The sequence below is a fragment of the Seriola lalandi genome, unplaced genomic scaffold, assembly GCF_002814215.2.
Source record: "Seriola lalandi dorsalis isolate HSWRI2012SDOR001 ecotype SW California unplaced genomic scaffold, Sedor1 jcf7180002054694, whole genome shotgun sequence".
Taxonomy (NCBI): Eukaryota; Metazoa; Chordata; class Actinopteri; order Carangiformes; family Carangidae; genus Seriola; species Seriola lalandi.
In genome coordinates, this window is record NW_019525247.1 from 1813836 (window position 1) to 1835805 (window position 21970).

General features: G+C 39.3%; 2 protein-coding genes across 4 annotated transcripts; both read left to right on the plus strand.

Annotated features, from left to right (window-relative positions):
• Window positions 1–588: 588 nt before the first annotated feature.
• LOC111667951 (uncharacterized) lies at window positions 589–4102 on the plus strand. Its single transcript, XM_023423820.2, has 2 exons — window positions 589–874; window positions 2471–4102. The coding sequence occupies exons 1-2, from the start codon at window positions 589–591 to the stop codon at window positions 2884–2886; spliced, it is 702 nt and encodes a 233-aa protein (XP_023279588.1). The 3' UTR covers window positions 2887–4102.
• Window positions 4103–4633: 531 nt separating this feature from the next.
• Window positions 4634–20387, plus strand: tspan5a (tetraspanin 5a). Of its 3 annotated transcripts, XR_015438324.1 has the most exons (11): window positions 4634–4982; window positions 6531–6581; window positions 8834–8980; window positions 9099–9269; window positions 10228–10353; window positions 11150–11197; window positions 13148–13264; window positions 13365–13426; window positions 14904–15013; window positions 16360–16400; window positions 16512–20387. XR_015438324.1 is itself a non-coding variant. In XM_087178685.1 (10 exons), the coding sequence occupies exons 1-9, from the start codon at window positions 4902–4904 to the stop codon at window positions 14974–14976; spliced, it is 876 nt and encodes a 291-aa protein (XP_087034811.1). In that variant the 5' UTR covers window positions 4634–4901; the 3' UTR covers window positions 14977–15013; window positions 16512–20387. The 3 variants fall into 3 exon arrangements, 2 of the variants coding, with proteins under 2 accessions (XP_087034811.1, XP_023279546.1); XM_087178685.1 differs by lacking the exon at window positions 16360–16400; XM_023423778.2 differs by lacking the exon at window positions 14904–15013.
• Window positions 20388–21970: the final 1583 nt, after the last annotated feature.

The following is a 21970-nucleotide window of genomic DNA, read 5'->3' on the forward strand; positions in this document are numbered from 1 at the left end:
GAAAAGACTTGATTGTAAAAAATATTAAAATGTTTTCTTGTAAATAAAATCATGACGAATATTTTTTTTTCAATATGGTGACATTACTTTCACAGCATTATTTTCCCAATAGCGGCACCAACACTTCATCCTACCAGAACCTGTCCATGTCTTTTTTTTTTTTTTTTAATTAAGAGTTATTGATGATGATGAAAACATTGTACGTATTACCCTATGAGTATAACATATATCACACATGAGGCTGCAGTCGTCATAGTTACAGTCCAAATCACCGTTGTTGCTCATGACTGTTGTTTGACTGAGAGTTTCCAGTCAGTGCATCAGCCTGTGGTCGTCGTTCAGAGCTGTGCAGGACTGAGGCTCATTACAGTCCATGGTAGAGTGTTTGTCAAAAGGAAGCAACATTCCTCAGCTTCAGAGTGGACTGCTTCACTAGGTCCTGACAGCCCCTGTGGTTCCTGCATACCTATTAGTGTACAGACTGTTACACTACTGTGCCAGATGGAAACTTCAGCAGCGCTCTGACAGGACAAGCAGCACAGACACACGACCGAATCAGACTACTACTACTACTAAAATAAACTCAGAATGGTTCGAGGAGTCTGTGTGGGGTTTTTCGATGTGATGCTGGTCTTCCTCCTGCTGAGCTCCATCACAGGCTCGTTGCTGATGGATCACCGCAGAGATGCAGAGGATGACCAGGAGCTCAACAAAGCTATTTTGGAAATGCTACATATCAATAAAGTGTCTGCGAGCCATCAGGCCAAACCACATCCCTACATGAGGAGGGTCTACCTGCGTTTGGACTCACTAGAGGCTCAGGACTTTGGCAGGTCAGATGGAACACTAGTGCAGAGCTTTCGCAGTGTTGTTGGTAAGGTCTTTATTACTATTATTATTAATGCTATTAAATCTATCTAAACAAAGAAAGTGATGAATCCACTGGTTGACTCCAAGATACTGGTGATGGTGCATTAAATAGTGAAGGTACTTTAAAGCTGCTATCATTGATATTTTGCTTTCTGGGGGCAGTGGAAAAACCTGTTACCGGGATTTCACCTTACAAAGTTGATGTTGCTAACATGGTAGCAAACATACAGAGCAATATTAGCATTCATTTAGAGTGGTGTCTGTGAGAAAGCACCTACAGTAAATTAGCAGCAGAGCTTAAAACCAAAACAATAAGCTAAAAGACACTAAAAAAGCTCTGTAGAGCCGAGGGATGAGTGGCCCCTTTTTACATTACACATTGTCTTTTGAGCCACTGTTAATATAAAAAAAATATTGACTAGTGCAACTTTAATTGGAATTAGTAGTTGCCTAAAAGTTAAGATAAGTTGAGCATTAACTGACTGGAAATACCTTTGACATCATTGGGGTTATATTGTGAGACCTGGCAGGTATTACACTGTAACTGCAACTGTTTTACAGGCTGAGCTGTGCTTCTTATTAAAGTGGTGGAATGTATCTTTAATTTTGTATCAGCTTCAAAGGAGCTATTTTTAAGTTTTGCCATTGTTACATAGCCACCGTTAGCATTAGCAGCTGGTAACTTACCAATCGGTACCACTTTACAATAAGATGACCCTTATAAAGGGTTTATGAATGGTTTATAACCATTTTATTAATCAACTTGTTAACACACTAAATCATTTATAAGCTCTTACAACACTTTAGATAAAAAGGGCAACAGTGACCTGTTGCTTGCCAAATAGTGAGCCCACATGTCTCTGTACTGTTAAGCCTCATATCTCGTTAGTTACTGAGCTTTCTTTGTTTTCTCCATCATCACATATGTGTTAAGTTACTAGCAATTGACCTCCGTCAGCATCTTAATGGTCAAAATGTTCCATTTGGCAGATCAAATTATGGCAAACCAAATGATCATATCACATGACCAGATTCATCCTTTAAGGATTGTTTACCTTGACATCATTCTAATCACAGGTGTTGATCAGATTGTTCTGTACAGTGAAGATGCTTTTTGCTGGTTATTATAAAGTGTAAAACACATCTCCATTTACTAATCAGTTACTATAAGGCGCTTTATTACCAGCTCTAACTGGTAGTAACTCATTAGTAAGATTAATGAGTAGGGGGTATTAACTTCATCTTTCCAAATAATGAGCCTGCATCAATGTATGAAAACTGTGTTTGTGATTTATAAAGTTTTAACAACAATAAACCATATATGAATCCTTTATAAGGGCAGTCTTGCTGTAAAGTGGAGGTTAGAATACGCCCTATGAGACGGGCCGACTACGTTGGAGCTAGCTGGTTAGCATGCTAACTTCAGTAAAAAAAAGAGCATTACTCTCCACCTCTGGAGTCAGCTGTTGGTGAGTAAATGGACTCACAACGTTTCTTTGAGACTGTTAATGCTAACAATGGCTCTGTAGCCGTGGCTAAACTTATGAATTTCTCCATTAACTGATCATTTCCTTTTCTCTTTATGATATGACTCACCCAGGTCCAGATGAAGCTCCTCCAGGCTGGATCTGGTTCAATGTCAGCAGTCTGAACCCCTCCATGCTGGGTGCAGAGCTGGTTCTGTTCAGAAAAACCCTCCACCCCCGTCCACTCAGTGTGACTGTCACCCTGCACAGTGTCACTGCCTCACAGGGAGCTCTGCAGGAAAGCCCAGCTCTGGAGGAGAGACTACTGACCCTGGACCAGCGACCCTCGTCTGGATATGACGTGTTTGATGTATCAGCTGTTCTGGCTGTGAAGCCTGTGGAGGTAGTGGGCTTTCAGCTGCGTTACACAGATGAGAGTGGGAGTCTGGTCCTTCATGAAGCCCTAACACAGAGTCTATACTGTCTGAGCAGAGGCTCTCTGAGTGAACCCTTACTGGTGCTTTACCAAACACACCCTCTCCACACCTAACTCACTGGGACCACTGTACAGTGTTGAAATGACAAGTGACGCTGATACAGCATTTTTATTACAACCTATCTAATCAATTCAGTGTTATTCACCTCTGATATGTTGGATATTATGCAGAAAGTTTGGGAAAAATAGAGATCATGATGGTAAGGTTGACGGTTTGTACATTTTGTTATTGACACTTGACAAAATCAAATCCAAAATTTGTTTTTCTTTTTTTTAACTTTTGGTCTTGAGAAATGTCACTGGCAACTTTCTTTAATGAATGGCCTTTTCAAGCATCAGTATCACTGTCAGAGATGCACTATTATTATTTTGATCTATATCATTTAAAAAAAACTACTGCCTAACTTAATTTTAGTTACCATCTCTTATTTTGAAAGATTCCACTGGAAGTATTAATTCTTTAAGGTCTGACTTGACACTGGTGGAGTTGATGCTTGCCATTACAATCATGAAAGTTTGCTGTTCTCTAGTGGACACAGTGAGTAGCTACCACACAACATAAAACTGAAGTAACAGCAGTGTCATAATCGACTAATATAGCTAACAGTTATTGATTAATAACAATAACTATCAAACTCTATCAGTGTCTTTATTAGAAATGACACCAGTAACATCAGTATTGGTAACAGCTGCATAATGCAAAGTTTTGTATTTGTAAAATGTCAGGATACAAATGTAGTGTGTTAAGAGGTGGTCATCAAGAAGGAGAGAATTGTTCTCATGCTTCCTGTGAAAACTTTCAAAGTAAAAGTTAGTGACCAAATGATAAGAAATTATCATTATTAAAAAAGTTATTATTATTATTATTATTACATTCATTATTATTGTTGTTGTTTAGTCTGAGTTTTAGAGATCTCAGTATTGTCGTTTACCAAAATTACAAAAGACACTTCTGGTTTTATTTGTCCAGATTTTGAGACATCTGTCTCCACCCAACACAATGGCGGTGAAAGAAGTTTTGCTTCCTTATTTCTTTTTCATTTTTAATCGCAACATTTCTCCCAGCAGTAGTGACTTTGGATGTTCCACAGAACAGAATGTGAACTGTTCCAATATGGACTATTTCTTAAGTTGTTAAAAACCTGAACAAATACAACCAAAACTATGTGTTGGAGAACATGAGATGTACTGTATAAAATACCTTACTGCTTGTGTGAGTATTTTTACACCTTCATGTACATGTTGGTGGATAAAATAATTGTGAGTTTTATTAATATTCTTGTTATTACTATTCCATTCATCCCGTCTAACATTTGGATCCTGTTGAGGATGGAGGGCCTGCACTGGGTGACTGATGAAGTATAGCCTTGACACCTCTCACAGGCTACAACACACACATATATTGATAGACACATTCACAGTCGCATCTGCAGGTAATTCAGGGTCATTACTACTACTACTAATAATATAATAATAATAATAATAATAATATACTTATTATATAATAATAACAGTTATTAGTAGAAGTAGTAGTAGTAGTAGTAGTAGTAGTAGTAGTAGTCTCGTAAAATAATAAATAATCATAAAAATATATTTTCTATATTTTTCTATAAGTTATTATTATTATTATTATTATTATTAAGTAGTAGGCTATCATATTATTAACTCGATATCAACATCATCTAAGACACAGGAAGTGTACCATTCTTCCTCTGATCTGATTGGTCACAGTCTCAGTCCTTCAAGTCTTTTTGCAGCCAATGATTGACGACCAACCGCAGTAACAGCTCCGCCTTCCTGTAGGCGCAATTCTCCCAGAAAGCGGAGGACAATATTTTATACCGCAGTTTGTCGCGTTAACGTCCTTTGATCATTTTCCCGCCGGGTGCGCGAGCGTGTCCCGATCTCCTCTCATCATGGCGCCTGGGTGGATGTGATGCGGCCGTGTGAACGTTTGAAGACAAAGTGAGATGCTTCCCCGGAGCGCTGAACCTGTTCCATCCCGCACACAAAGCCTGTGAAGCAGGCCGTTCTTCCGACCAGAGACGCTGCGCTTATGATGCCGAAACATGTCGGGGAATCATTACAAAGGACACGAAGTCAGCTGCTGCATCAAATACTTCATTTTTGGATTCAATATCCTGTTCTGGGTAAGACTTTTATTTTTTTTTATTGTACGCGTCTGCGCCTCTATCCAGTGCACGTCGGTTATTTTCATGTCCACTGGCCAATAGGGAGGAAGGCCCGAGTCGTCATTACATTTCATCCCGGGTCCGTTATCTGTCAAGTTCATATTCAGACTGAAATCCGTCATTAATCTTCCACTCAGCCTGAACGCAGTCAGAAATGTTGGGACAGAAGCAGCTCGAGCTCGGTCCACAACAGAGAGAACTAATCGGCTTTTTGTAGTGAACTAATGACAGCTCAACGCCTCAGTGTCCGGCTGCAGGCTGCAGGCTTATATCATCCACTCACACACTCATATCACATTCATACTGGTAATGCTGAAACATTTCAACTTCAACTTTACAATATATGGAGACATGACGTCATATGTTTAAAAAAAGCGATGTCATTCATGCCAACGCACTGAGAATCATGTGCGTGTAATGGTGTAAGACTGTCAATTATTTTCATTATCGATTAATCGAAGGATATTAACTATTAAATGCCAGAAATGAGTGAAAAATGCACGTTCCCAGTTCCTTCACTGTCAATGTACAACTGTCAACTTTAGAATCTAAGGAATAAACACAGCTGAGAACATTTTGTTACCGTATGTTGTTATGACTGAAGCATTAGATGAAGTGATGATGAAAATGATCTTCAGTTGCAGCCCTGATGGTCATGTGTCATCGAAGAAATATTTTTTACCACCAGCATGATGATAATAATACAAAAAGGTTCAGATGCTTGAAACTAACATTTCAAATCCGATACACTCAATACACTATGAAAAATATACAGTACAAGAAATTAGATTTTGACATACAGTATAAGATATGTTTCTTTTTATGCAGGCATGAAATATGATTTAGGGATTACAGCTATTATAACTATACAGCTAAGATGACAATCTTAGAATTCCAACTCTAACATAAACCATATATTAAAAAAAAAATTGTGGTACATAAGTCAGTAATAATAGTTCTAATCTATAGTATTATAGTAAATAATTCCAAAATTAATTATTATAAATAAGGGCGGCATGGTGGTCCAGTGTCGCCTCACAGCAGGAAGGTTCTGGGTTCGAACCCTGGGCTTGGTGCCTGTGTGGGTCCCACAGTCCAAGGACATGTAAATTAGGTTAATTGGAGACCTTAAAGTGTCCATAGATGTGAATGTGAGTGCAAGTGGTTGTTTGTCACTATATGTCAGCCCTGTGATAGACTGGCGACCTGTCCAGAGTGTACCCCGCCCTCATCCAACGTCAGCTGGGATTAGCTCCAGCCTCCCCGCGACCTTACAAGGATAAGTGGTAAAGATAATGGATGGATGGATGGATGGATGGATGGATGGATGGATGGAGACATAAATAAATGCCACTATGAGATAAGAAAGGCGAGGGGCAGGGACAGGAACCAGGAGAACATCACAGAGCCACAGTGGCCTCAGAGGAAATGTTTGACAGACTGATGTCATGTCATTATGCATCAACACATTCACTGTAATATGACATGACTGTGATTTGTTTGCAGCTGTTGGGCATGGCCTTAGTTGGAATTGGATTGTGGGCATGGAGTGAGAAGGTGAGTACAGACACTCTAGATAGAAATACTGTTTTATATTGATATTTTATATATATTTTTTATTTAATTGTGTTTTTGAGATTTTTATTAAAGGCCAATTATAATTATTATAATACTAATATCGTCCTGATTTAAACAGACAATCCCTCATTAAATGCTCTTTATCATTTTTCTGTAACTGCTTCTTCCAATTGAAGCTGCACCAATCAATATTTTATATTAATAATGGATCAAGTAATTTAAAGGTGTCTCTTGTAGAGATTGAGCTGCCCTGAGCCTAGAGAGCACTTTAGTCTAGCTTGTTGTGTTGGTCGTACAACTCCAGTCTTTACCCTACCAGCAGGCAACAACCTCTCTGTACACCAAAAATAGACAAAGTTAGCAACTAGCTAACTAGCAGCTTGTTTTGATGCCCTCTAGTGGGCAAAAAAATCTTTAGTTTTAAATTCCAGTTATCCAGTGTTTGCAGAATTTTTTCCTTGTGAAGGAAGATAAGTCAATGTTTATTTATATAGCGCCAGTTCAAAACATAAGTTATCTCAAGGCACTTTCCAAATAAAGCAAGTCTAGACCTTTTATTTACAGAGACCCAACAATTCCCACCAAGAGCGACAGTGGCAAGGAAAGACTTCCTTTTAAGAGGCAGAAACCTCGAGGAGAACCGGACTCAGGGTGGGCGGGGCCATCTGCCTCGACTGATTGGGTTGGAGAGAGAGAGTGAGAGAGAGAGCAAGAGAGAGCACAGAGGAAAAGAACAAGAAAATGCAATGATAGCAATATTAATAATAGTCATAGTAGCGGCAGTAACAGCAATAGTAATGTAATGGCAACTTTATTGCTCCTACTGATAAAAATAGTAATGACAGCTAATAGTATTAATAATTATCATTATTAATTATAGTAAAGTAGGTGTTAAAACAGGATCATGGGGCAGTAGGTGGTTTGCAGTTGCAGGTCCAGACTCTACAGCTCTGGAGGCGGGAGGACCTGCAGAGAGGAACAGGAAGGAGATAGAGAAGGAGAGAGAGAGGCCACAGCCAGGGCGCTTCATGTGCTTGAGGGAAAAAACAAACAGTTAGAATGATGCAGTGATTTTCAGAAAGTTAATAGTGATCTCGTCGGCAGGACAACCTGGACTATACTGTACTGAGTTTACTAGTTTATTGAGACTGAGGCCCCCTCACCAGTGGTAGGATGACAGCAGGTACAGAGCCTGAATTTGTAAAAGAATAAGAAGCTAACTGAAAGTTAAGGCATAAAAATAGGTTTTAAGTTTAGATTTGAAAGTCTGAACGGAGTCAGACAGTCTGATATCAGCAGGGAGGTTGTTCCAGAGCACAGGGGCCTGATAGGAAAAGGCTCTGCAGCCAGCAGACGTCTTATTAACTCTGGGAACCGACAGGAGCCCTAAATTCTGGGAACGGAGAGCATGAGCTGGAGAATGAGGTTTAAGCAGATCAGGCAGGTATGAAGCAGCAATTCCATTTAGAACCTTATATGCCATCAACAGCACCTTAAAGTCTGATCTGATGAACAGGAAGCCAACGAAGGAAGGTTAAAATCCGTGTAATATGGTCAAATTTTCTGGATTTAGTAACAATTCTAGCTGCAGCATTGTGAACCATTTGAAGGCTTTTAATACGAGCATGTGGCCAGAAAACAAAACGTTACAATAATCAAGTCTTGATGAAACGAAAGCATGAATTAAGATTTCATTATTTAGTTATCAGACCAAAACATTGCTGTGTTACGTACATGAAAAAATGCAGTCTTGCTGATATCTTTAATGTGCTGATGAAAGGAAAGGGAGGAATTGAATGTGACTCCCAGATTTTTGACTGTCAGACTATAAGAAATAACACAGTTATCAAGAGTTATTGTTAATTGATCAAACTGGTGTCTGTGTCGAGTCGTGCCATCATCTCGGTTTTGTCTGAATTTATGATTATGAGTTTAAAATAAGGTTCAAGCTTTCAAACGTAACACACCTTATGTTTATCAAATCATTATTATTCCAATTCACCGTGAAAGCAGGGTGATCGAAATAAGAAGACTTGTCAAACCATGTGACTGAAGCAGCTCATATTCCCCGATATCTAGTGAAGTATTATGATTCAAGCTTTCCCCCAGAATTCAGTCAGGTTCCCTCCTGTGTTATGCCACTGCGACCCGACTGGCAAACATGTTCAGACAGAGGTGTAACTGCCGGGTTTAGACTGACTGTGTTGCTGTGCTCCCTCTCCTCGCTCCAGGGGGTTCTGTCCAACATCTCATCCATCACAGACCTGGGCGGTCTGGACCCGGTCTGGCTCTTCATGGTGGTCGGGGGTGTCATGTTCATCCTGGGCTTTGCTGGATGTATCGGAGCACTGCGAGAAAACACCTTTCTGCTGAAGTTTGTATGTTCCACGTTAAGAACGCGTTCCAGTCTGAACGTAGCAACGACTGATCAGAAAATCCAGCGTTCTGCAAATGACTCAAGTGTGAATTGGTCTTTTTGTCTTCTTTATGTTTTAGTTCTCTGTGTTTCTGGGAATCATCTTTTTCTTGGAGCTGACGACGGGGGTCCTGGCGTTCGTCTTCAAGGACTGGATCAAAGACCAGCTCAACCTGTTCATCAACAATAACATCCGGGCGTACCGGGACGACATCGATCTGCAGAACCTAATCGACTTCACTCAGGAATATGTGAGTTGAGAAGACAGTTGAACACAAATGTTCAGTCATGGCCTTGGAATTAATAGTTTGACACTTACTAGCTTTTTCCTGAGCTTTCAATCACGTCTCGCCTGCTTCAGCAAATGAAGTTTTCAATCTGCTGAAGAAGTGAGATGCGATTTAGAGCTCCAGAAAAAAAGTTTGTAAGTGGACCTTTAATTAAATTGTTAAATTGTTAAATTGTTAAATTGTTAAATTGACATGACATGCTAAAAACAATGTAAAACATCTGGGTAGTTAATTACATTATAGGAGAACTGTTATAAACATGAAATTAGATTTTAAAAATATTTGTAGAACTATTTTTACTAGTAGTACTCAGTGCTGTGTACGCTGAATAATGTAATTGAATGTTTTGCCAGTATATTTAGTTTAAAACTCCGTGTTGATCCATTTGAAGATATATTTGTGGTTTTAAGAACCAAAAACCATCTCAGTGTAGTTTTACATCTCCTCTCTCAGGCTTCTCTCTGGAGCTCTAGTAACAACAGGTTGGCTAGCCAATCAGAAGCGAGGAGGCTTTGAGCCTCTCTTCTGATTGGCTGACTGTTTATTTTTCAGGTAAACACTCAGACAAACCATATCTTGCAAGGTTGGATGGTGGGTCCAGGTGGGCGAGGCTTGGGCATGGGTGAGGGCAGTGACTGCTTTCTTGTGACATCACAAAGTTCCAGAAGTCCTGACGGCTGGTTTTAAGGCTCAGTTTCTGAATACAGGCTGTGTGCATTTCTCTGTGGACTGAGGCTTTGATACTTTCACAGTATTAATATAGAACCTGGACCTGCTTTATAATCAAACAACACATGGACAGAGACCTTTAGACTATAATGAATTTGAAGTCTGATCAAGTCCATTTGCTTGTGAGAAGGCCTGACTGTGAACACTGATTCAGCGATGATCAGATCTTTTCCTTTCTGCCTGACTTCAGTGGGAGTGCTGCGGTGCGTTTGGAGCAGACGACTGGAACCTGAATATCTACTTTAACTGCACTGATGGGAATCCCAGCCGGGAAAAGTGTGGAGTTCCCTTCTCCTGCTGCACCAAGGACCCAGCGGTACGAGTCCCCTACATGCACACATTTATAGAGTTCATGTGAAGCTGTTTGAATTTAATGCATGTGTCTGCAAGGTATTTAAAACAAACACAGTCCAGTATGTGGACTGTAGCAGCTCTTTGAGAGAGTTCGGACCAAATTTTCCCTGTTACTTCAAATTAAATCTTTACTGTGCAGTTAATTGGGTTGTTGGCCCTGCCATTCACTTCCCATCAGCCTCAGTTGTGCTTTGTGTTTAGTCCTAATTAGCAGTAGTCACATTCTAACACCTAAACTAAAATGATGAACATGGTAGATATTACCTGTGTCCCAAGTCAGGGGCCTTGCCCTCATAGACCGAGTCATCCGAAGACTGCAGAGACCACAAAGGCTGAACTGAAACGACATGTTCTGGTCCATGGAAATTTCCCATTAATCCTTGACTGCTGTTTTGAGCAGTGATTAATCTATAGATATAGATATCTATGGCGTGCAATGAATCTTGGGATAGGTTGGGGACCCACCTTCAGGATCCTTGGTTGCCTGGGAAACGGGCATATTTGAAGTCTTTGAGTCTTTGAAATAGCACAGACTGCTGTGATGCAGTTGGTTTTAAATTGCAGCCTTGAAGGATGCGGCCCCTGAATTGAGACACAACTATGCTGTTACACCTGTGAGCACGCTGACAATAGCATCTAGCTCAAAGAAGCTGTGACTGAATACAGTGCTGCTAACATGGCTGTAAACTCTCAGTCTTGTTCTTATTAGCTGCTAACTTCAAATTGCTGCCTACAAACTTTACTCTTTCTGTCTGTAGGAGGATGTGATAAACACTCAGTGTGGCTACGACATTCGAGCTAAACCAGTAAGTAACATATATCTGCATCACTCACTCTCATTTCCTTCCTGATTTTAGAGTTGGTAATTTTCCTCTTCCAAAGATGGATTAAAGCTGTTAATAGCTAATATTTATGCTTATGTTAAATATGACAATTGAAGGCCAAGATTTAAATACAATAGGCCGTTTGTCACCTAAGAATGAAAAGGTGGGAAAATCTCTGATGAACGTATTTTTATCAAATTATTTTACAAAACAAAACAAAACAAAAAAAGTGGGAATCCAGGTAAGCAGACAGCCATCCTTATATCTGGAAAGCTTAATTTACTTTGCAGTTAAATGTCATACCAAGCTGTAATTCTATGTCCTTTTTCCAGTCCAGTTCTATCAGCACTGACTTCATCCTTTGAGATTTAGTGGCTCCCAGATTCAGTAGAATAAAAAAGAGTGTATCTTTCAAGGCTGTGGAGAAAGCTTCAAAAGGGGCGATACTTGTTACTGTATGCAGCCATTGATCTGGAGCGAGAGCTTTATCAGTGGTCCAAATGAAGAAAATTCATTTCTGAGCAGAGTGCAGCAAAATATGTAAAAGGTCTCCATTACAAAAATCAGCAGGTTAGTCATCATTCAGTCGCAGCAGGTGAGTCCTTACACCCAGATGTAAAGGATGGTTGAAAATTTAACCAAGTTGTTGAACAATAGTAATCCAATACCACCAGACATGAGGGCTGCTCCACAAACAATGAAAGAATGAACCGACAGCTGATTGACATTTAGTACAAAGATCTGATAGCTCTGGATTCATTCTGTGTCTGGCTGCAGGAGTGAAATAAAGCCAGTATAAAACAGGAAATGTAATTCAGCCTCTCCCAGGCTGAATTAAATAGTAGGACAGTAGAAGACATTCCAGGCCTCTTCTATTATAGTGCCCACATCAGATTCCCACTTGCCTATAACTTTGTTAAGTTGTCCACCTTGTCCACCAAAAGCCTGTTGTGCTCAAGGCTCAGTAGCAGTGGCTACCGAGTCAGTCAGATTCAGTCTATTTTTGCACCAAATAAATGATATTAACGCACTATTTAGCTGCGCAAGACATAATTGGGAGCATTTTAAAGAAAAACAAGAGACATGGGAGAATAGAATATTGTAATAAAGTAATACTGTAATAAATGCATAAAAAGCCTGAAAAAATACTTCATTAGATTAGCTCAATCCCTTTGGGATAGATAAATCAAAACGTCATCAGCATATAGACGTACATAGATCTTATTTAAAGAAATTACTTCTATGCTGATATCTTGGTTTAAGATTACAGACAATTTCCATAGCCAAGGTTAACAAAGGTAGACTCACCAGGCAGCCCTGTTTTGTGCCCTGTTCAGTACTAACATTATTGGACCTGAGCCCATTAGTAGAAGGGAGAGGTGAGGTATACAAGATCTGCATCCACTTAGCAAAGTTTTCCGGCGTACCATGAAGGCTTAGTCCTATCAGCAGCGGTCCAGGTTCTAGTCGGGCCCCCATGGCCCTTTGCTGCATGTCATCCCCTCTCTCTCTCCTTGACTTTCCTGTCTCTCTCTCTCACTGTTGCTATCGAAATGAAGGCAAAAACCAAGGCCTCAGAGCTGTACATTGAGGAAGGCTGAATAACACTGGGTAGTCATCTTACATTATGAGAAGAATACCTCCCTTGTATAAAACCAGTCTGATCATTAGTGATGATAGAAGGGAGGACATTTTCTAAACTTAGAGCCAGGACTTTTGCTAAAACCAAAACACATACAGGCCAATATGAAGAAAACACATCTGGTTTTACCCTTTTTCAGTACAAATGGAATGAAATGTCTATTTGCATGGGTTTTCTTAAATTGCAGTGTGTTGAGCTCTCAGGGCCACCAGTTTGCTTTTTAAAAATCTGTGGTGTGAGTGCACTCAGTCAGAATGTGAAGATGATGACAGGCACTCATGTTCATACAGGACTCGGAGCAGAAGGACTACATCAATGTAAAAGGCTGCGTGCCACAGTTTGAGAAGTGGCTACAGGACAACCTCACCTTGGTGGCTGGGATCTTCATAGGAGTTGCACTACTGCAGGCCAGTTCCATTCACACATTTCACATTCATGCTGCTGCAGAAAAAATATTCTCTTTGAAAATGTTGCCATTATATGTTGTTGCTTGTTTTTCATCCACAGATTTTTGGGATTTGTTTGGCCCAAAACTTAGTGAGTGACATCGAGGCTGTGCGGGCAAGCTGGTGAGAAAATGATCTGTAGTTTTACTTCTTCCATTCTGTGTCTCATGAATCCACATTTTTATCCTTTCAAGCAGATTTCCCTTGATTTGCACCCATCTGTTTTTACTGTTTCCATTTCACAACATGAGGCATTTCAGCTCTTTGTCATAGTATAATTCCTGGAAGTGTCTCTCAGATTGTAGAGATATTTTAGATAAAAAAATAAAGTTCAAATTCAAATTAGATGCACTGTTTTTTATGTTATACATAAAAACAAACATGCATCTGTGGATAACATGAGGGCACAATATTGTAAACATACACACATTTTGTTTGAATTACACCAGTCACACTTAGCAATGGTCTGGATAATGTAAAGGCATTACCTGTTAACACTCTTGAGAGAACATCAACGTCATTTAACCATTAGATGCAAAGATCATCAGAACTATTTTTTAAGAAACAACAAACCTAATAACCATTTTTTTATATAATATTTATATAATATTTAAATTATATCTATTGATATATCGATATATCGATATATCTATTGGCTCTAACAGGGTTTGTACATAAGTCTGGAGAGTATGGAGCCGACAAAGTGATGAAAGACTTCATATTAAAGGAGCTAATTGTAAGTTTTTGCTATTGCTACATAGCTAACGTTAGCCATAGCAGTTGTTTACTTACCAGTCTAGAGGAAACGTTGTGAGTTCAACATCAAACTTAATTCCTTTACTCAACAACAGCTGTCTCCAGTGGTTACTTCTATTTCTATCATGTCTTTTCTTCTCTTGAAGTTAGCATGCTAACCAGCTAGCCGCACTCAGGTTGGACTGTCTTGTCACTTGTCACTTTCCGATACTGAGTCACTGTAGTGTCCGGTCTGCCTAAAAGAAATAGCTGCTCAGAAGATGTATTATAACCTCTTGTATTGTAAATGAAACAATGGCTCAAGCTCATGGGAAGACTGGCAAGCAAACAGCTATTAACGCTAACACTATCTATGTAGCAATAGCAAAACTTACAAATAGCTCCTTTGATATTCATATTTTTTTGTATTTTGTACACAACATAACAGTGTGTGCACTGAAGTTACCATTATCTTGTGTGCACCAGTTATCTTGTTCTCACAAAATCCAAATCATTTTCATAATACTTCAGGTGCTCTGTACTTTAGTCCCCATGTATAATCTTAATGTTGTAAGATCACCATGTAAATTGTACTTAACAATGAAAATTGGACACATGTAGTTTTGACACCGAGGCTGTAGGGACCCATTAAACATGTGTTCCTGTAGAAGAAGTGCAGACAAATGCCTAAAACTCTTCAGTTTTTCATCAAATATCTTTTTCTTCATGATAAAAAAGATGTTTGACCTCAGCAGAAACTCCACAGCAGCCTGAGGGAAGTACAGGGAGGAGGCTTGCTGAATTTTACCATTACATTGCCAACACTCACCTCAAACCTCATTCTTCCTCCTCCATGCTTCGTCAGGGTGCCCCCCCCTCTCTCCATGCGTCGACTCCCACCACACTCCAGCAAGAAAGCATCGGCTTACTACTCATGAGACACACACACACACGCTGTTTGTGTGTTTGTAGCCGGTGGGTGTGATGGATCCATTTGGTGATTTGTTTTGTCTTGAGCATTGCTGTGATTGGGTGGATGATCTGTGTGGTGTTGTGTTGTGTTCCATTTATGATACAAGTCTGGAAACATGGAGTTGTGTTCACTCTACACTTGTGTACAGTGTGATATGGAGGCCAGAATTTGCCTCTGCAGTGATTGTTTTGTCAATTTGTCAGTTTTAATTATATCATCTAATGAACTGAAAGTTTAAAGATCCAATGAAATGAACTCTGGTGAGCGCAGGTCAGAAATTTACAGAAACATCTAGACAGGCTAACAACAGTGGTGTGGCTCATCTAAAAGAGCTGAACTGCTCTTCAAAGTGACTTAAAACTTAACTGAAAATAATAGTTACATGTCCATTTCTATGCTTAAAACGTTGTATTATATGCTCACAATTAAGGCTCAAATATTCCATAGGCTAAAGGCGTTTTCACATTATCATGAAAAAACACAGAAACAACAAATGAAACAATTATTAAAATCAAACCATATCAGTAAAACACAAAACAAGTCAAAATGCAGGAAATAATTAAGATAACTACAAGTAAAACATGACCATAAAGATATTTGCTTGACAGAACATAGCAACATTAGCATTGTTGCTAAGGTAGCACAGTTTAGTAGGGCAGTACAGAGAGTTTTGGAGTAGTAAATACTGCACAGAACAGACCCTTGCTTTTCTGCTCTAATATGAATACACCTGTATTCTCTACAAGCAACAGAACACTATTACATATATTATATTATATTATATTATATCATATTTGTTTAGGGTTAGGGTTAGACTCTGGAGACCTTGTCCTTCAAGTCAACGACTATGTTTAATGTGGAATTTACATTTAAATCAAGGGAAATTCAGATTGTGTTGATGGAGCAAGGCCATACAAATTCTTTTAAAAACTGTAAGATTCTTCAAAGCACAGAGGTCAAATCAGTGAATGAACTGTCAGTATGACTGCATGTCAGTGATTTTCCTACATGTTCCTGTTGAGCTGTAGAGTTGGGGTGGTTTGGAGTCATGTGACTTAGACAACAATCCTTTCTTTCTTCGTGGCCTTTTCTTCCACTGCCTGCTCGCTGTGACCTTGTCCAACTCAGGACATTTTTCTGTTTCTGTCTTTTCTCTGCTTCATCTTGTAATCCCATATCATCTCTCTAGTTTAGATCCTCCGCAGAAACTGTTTCCTAAGCCTAACCCTGAACTTCACTGTTTCCTGCTTCCCCGTCTCCTTAAGTTGTTGAACCACAGGAGAGTTGGAGCCTTGTTAATAACTACACTTTGGCTTTTTAATGAATTCAGCTCTTCATCTTTTTACAGTTTCTTTACCTAATGCTGAAACAGCATTTCACTTCTAACAGGTAACCCTTCTCTTTTCGTGAAATACAATTTCATAAATAAAATGTGGCGTTTAACAGGATCACGTAAAAAGTGGAATATTCATTAGATTTTGTTTTGTTTCTTTTTGCCAGTCTTTGGGCAGAACGTCAGGGAGCATTCAGAGGACGTCACTGATCACCTGCACCACGTTGTTCACTGAACCAGCACCTTTTTCCGAGGCACTAATATGTGAAAAAAATGCTCTGTATATAACACTGTGTGTGACTACTGTAAAAAAGAAAACAGCCGGAGAGGATGGTTAAACATGCACTACACTGCAATGCTCCAGTTTTGGTAGCTGCGTCTAGAGAGTAGGAATTTTGATACATCTTTTTGATATTAGATTGGTATTTTTCACTGTGGAAATAATGCTCCATTGCTAAACCCATCACATAGGACTGTGACATAGTGTATAAAAAAAAACTGAGGTGTACTTCTTTCAAAGTTCAGTGCTTGTTTTACTTACCTTTCCATCACTTGTCCACAGTTACAGAAGTTAGCAAGCTATAACACTCTGCCTGGTTTTGGACTGAAAGCCCGACCTCCTTGTTTTTTTGTTTTTTTGTCAAAATAAAACTTTAAAGGTCCCATATGTTACACTTTTCCAGTGTTTTATTTGAGGATATATTTTTGGTTTTAAGAACCAAAAAAGAACCAATCAGAAGAAAGGACTTTTGAGCCTCTCTTCTGATTGGCTGACTGTTTTCTGAGTGGTCCAGTATAAATATAGCAGATTTCAGGTAAACACTCAGAGAAACCAAATCCTGCAAGGTTGGATGGGTGGGACTTGGGGCCTGGCTGAGAGCTGTGACTGCTTTGTTGTGACATCACAAAGTTCCAGAAGTCCTGACGGCTGGTTTTAAGGCTCAGTTTCTGAATACAGGCTGTGTGCATTTCTCTGTGGACTGAGCACTTTGATACTTTCACAGTATTAATATAGAACCTAGACCTGCTTTATAATCAAACAACACATGGACAGAGACCTTTAGACTATATGGGACCTTTAAGGGTATTTGTGTGTTACAGCAGATTCCAGGACTTCTTCATTTACCGCTGTCTCTGGTCACTTTATCTAGTATTTTTGTTATTGCACTAACAGTGATGTTTAATTTGTGTTCAGTCAATCAGCAGTGAGGATATGTGTGTGCTCTGTTGTGATGGTAGAGTTGAGCTAGATATTCTCCAAATGCTGACTCATCCGGCATTAAAGAGGAAATTACCAGTAATTACTTCAACTATTTACCATAATGAGTTACTACTTATCTAATGGACTAAAAGGGACCTCAGTTAATTACGTGATGGATTCTCCCATCACTAAAGGAGACAAAATTTCACGACCACTGTGTCGCTCCAGAATGTGTGTCAGATTCTGAGCCACATGTATTTGGAAGGACTGGGGACCTGCACCTTCGTGGTACAGACCATGTGTCAAGAACAGTAGGATGATACAGTAGTAACAGTAGGACAATAATTGTCTGGTCAGATTTCTAATCTAGTTCACTTCTTTACCCAGTTATAGACCATTTTATTCTATTACAGCATTACACGTTCAAACTTTAACTTCTTCTGTTAAAAGAATAGATTTGGATCTGGGCAGTCACATCTCACATGCCACATGTACACTGGTAGAGAACTTTGTAGTATAATGGTTTCTAGCCCTTAAATAATCATGACCAGCCTTTAAAAGATGGGGGGGACAAAATCTACAGTCCAAAGTTGACCTGACGCTAACACGATGTTTCAGCAATCGGAGCTAGCCAAATCAAACAGGTGTCTTTGTCTTGGCATTTCACATGTAGGTTTATTTTGGCTCAGCAAGTGAACAGCAGGGGAAATATTTGGGATGACACAATCTGGCTAACTCAGACTGCTAAAGCTAATGTCATGCAGTAGTAGCCTCAGCTGAACATGCTCTTGCGTGCATGTAGCATGTGAGAAAATCCAAATCAATCCATTAAAGCTCCATATTTGACTTTTCTGTGTTTTATTTGAAGTGTTGATCCATAAGAAGATATATTTGTGGTTTTAAGAACCAAAAACCATCTCAGTGTAGTTTTACATCTCCTCTCTCAGGATTCTCTCTGGAGCTCTAGTAACAACAGATCGGTGAGCCAATCAGAAGAGAGGAGCCTCTCTTCTGATTGGCTGACTGCTTTCTGAGTGATCCAATAAAAATCTAGCAGATTTCAGGTAAACACTCAGGCTACATCCACAACACTACAAACGAAAAACAATCTCCATCCAGACTAACACACCTGAAAACTCATACATGTGAGCAGTCACATACGCTGACCATGCGTGAGCGGTGTAAACAGGAAGTAGATTGTCTACTCTGCAGTTAATTAGTTGCGAGAAATACTCAGAGCGAGGAACAGCAAAGTTGAAGCATCAAAATACAGAATGTAAGTGAACAACAGCAGCTTGTTGTATTCAACACTTGCGGATGGGAGGCGAAAAAGTAGCAAGCGATGCGTTTTAAAACAAAAACGTAGTATCGTGGGCATAGCCTGAGAGAAACTAAATCCTGCAAGATTGGATGGTGGGTCCAGATGGGCGGAGCTTGAGAGCGGTGACTGCTTTTTTGTGACATCAAAGGTCAAGAAGTCCGTACAGCTGGTTTTAAGGCTCAGTTTCTTAATACAGGCGTTGAGCATTTCTCTGTGGACTGATACTTTCGCAGTGTTAATGTAGAACCTAGTCCTGATCTATAATGAAACAACACATGGACAGAGACCTTTATACTATGTGGGACCTTTAAATTGAAACAGGATTTTGTGGAGAAATATGTTTATATGGTTTAATAATAAGTTTGGTTTTGGTATTTGATAAATTCAGATACTGTATTGGCAATAGTACGGAAGGGATACCCAGTCCTGAACAAACCACATCACATATGAAGAGGTCACTGGTTTGGAAAATGGCTCTTAATTTCCATCTTTTTAAAACAGTTGTAGATAGTGAAGTGTGTTCAGGTCCTGATACACAAGTAACTACAAAGGTTATGTTGGTGTCTTCCCCCTCTGTCATTTGATATTAGCACTTTGACAAGGAGTTCATGTTTTTGGAGGACGTCTCAATTTTTTTTTTTTTTTGGGAGAATTTTTTTTCAGTAAGATGTTAAATATTTTCCTCATACATTAACTGTACTCACTTGAATGGAAACCAATCCGGCACATGTATCCTGTGATTGTCTTTCACTGTGTATTTTGATGCAGATCTGACACTGAATAGACCAAAATCTATAAATCCAGCCCAGGTATTAGAATCTGGAATTTCAAAATGGTGTTAAGAAGTGTTTTTTTTTTGTTTTTTTTAAAGTGATATTTTCCTTAAAGCATCCCATTTTTTGTTTCCTCAGAGTTCAAATTGTTATTTAGAAAATTTGAAGTGTTAAGATACTAAAAAGGGATCAACACTGTTTTTGATACTTATTAATATTTATTGTATGTTTGATTTGGTTTTATGATTTCCCTTTGTACTGATCAGCTACTGAAGCTTGTTCCAGGTTCAGGAGTTGTTAAAAAAAAAAAAAAAAAAAACTCTAATGAGGAATGGTGCAGTCATTCATCACGACCTGACCCATGGATTGTTTCTATGATCACAGTGCACTGATGAGCTAGAATATTAAGACCACCCCTGTCTAATACTGTTGCTCTTTCACCTGCGTCACCAGTGCTCACCTGGAGCTCCCAGTCGTCTGCTCGTGACGAGTTGGTCCAGGACTTGACACCTGCTCACTTCTAAATGATCCTGACGACAAGAAGTGACCGTCTAATATGTCCTGGACATTTAGAAGATAATCGTTATTCACTTTGCCTGTGTGGTCTTAATGTTCTGTCTCATCAGTGTATATCCCACAAACATTGTAATGTAACTACCTCCTCTTATTTGCTTTTCTCATGTCCCACTAAAATTGGACTGATTTTAATATAAAGTGAAATTACTCAATAAAAGGCCACAAAACTGCATCTTTCAGTCTTTAAAGTGGTGATTTTTGGCTGAATCCCTGAATGTCTGTGACTGAGTAAGAAAGTTACATCATTGGTTGGCCGGCCGTGTATTTATGGGTAATAATTACTATATTGTATTTGATTATTTTACATCAAAAAATGAATCTGAACAGATGTTGAGCACAGGAATCCTCGAATAGTGAGCCCTGATCACAACATCAGCACTGCTGAAGTTCTTTGCAAGTCAGTTTTTCACAAAACCTGTCAAGATATAGAATTTAACAATTATTAAAATGTTGAAATGTTTGCTGGGGATCTGCTTGTTTCTTAAGCTAAGTGGTTACTGATGACTTCCGTCTCCCCCTCTCTTACTCAGTGTGTTTTATGTTTCGTCATTCCTCGGCCTCATTGTTGACAGTGGTTCCTGTAATCAATGTAGTTTATTGGCTGTAGTGGAGGTGAGGCTCAGTGGCAGCTCCACATCATGGAAACCGAATGCTTAGCTGCTGTAGTTAGACAGCCCCCAGTGGCTGAGCTGAGTTACACCATGTAAAATACCTGACACAAAAAGTTTTAAAATACAGTATATCTGAGTGAAGTGCTGAAATGGGAGAGATTATGTTTTTACCTGGTCTTGTTTTGCACCATACTGTTGACACCAAGAGCTCGAGTAAACATTTGTGTTTCATCCTGGGCTTTATGAAATACATCATAAATGCACTGCAACAACAGACATTAGAATTTCCAACTCAGAAATATGGTCACAACTTCTCCTTCTATTCCTGAGTTACAGTGTTGCATAATGGCCAGAGGTGTTTTTGCAGAACATTATGATGTCACAGTGATGTTGGACTTTTTGGATATAAAATGTCATCACTTCATCATTTTATCCTATTAGACATTTGTGTTATGTTGTGTCATAATCAGCGTATGAACTTTTAAGGTTTTTTTTCATCTATGAAAATGACACGAGAGGTAAGTGAAAAAGAATTTGTTTTTTCCCCAGAAAAAAAAAATCACTTGCCTCTTGGGGATGTTTATACAGATTTAAAAAAAAAAACTTAGCTAAAGCTAACATCTGTACAGTCGGTCTATTGGCTGACATGGTCAAATTCACTCAAATAACACAAGGTGAAAGTTAAGTTAACATCTGGTCTGAACATGGCTTCACTGTGAGATGGTAAAAATGGGATCAGACATGAACTAATGAACTGATCCATGTGACGTGTAACCGTTCCACCTGGGAGATACTGAATCAATAAAAGACATGAGCCATCACCAGCTATCATCTTTTAATTATCTGCTGAGTTACAATCCTCCAAATGTACAACTCATGACATTTACAACAAACATTTAAGTTTATAGTAATTTACGCAGTTACTATGGATACATTTCCACTGGCATGTGTCTTCAGAAGAGCACAAATCTGATAAATAACCATTCATACCTTTTTAAAAAAAAGTGTGGGCCCAGACCAGGAAACACACCGTGGCGTGTTAACAGGGTGTCAGTACAGTGTCGGACATGCTGAGGTGTTTGCAGGATCCCTTTGACTAGAAGAACCAACTGTCACACGAGGGAGTGACCTGTTCTCTGGAGGG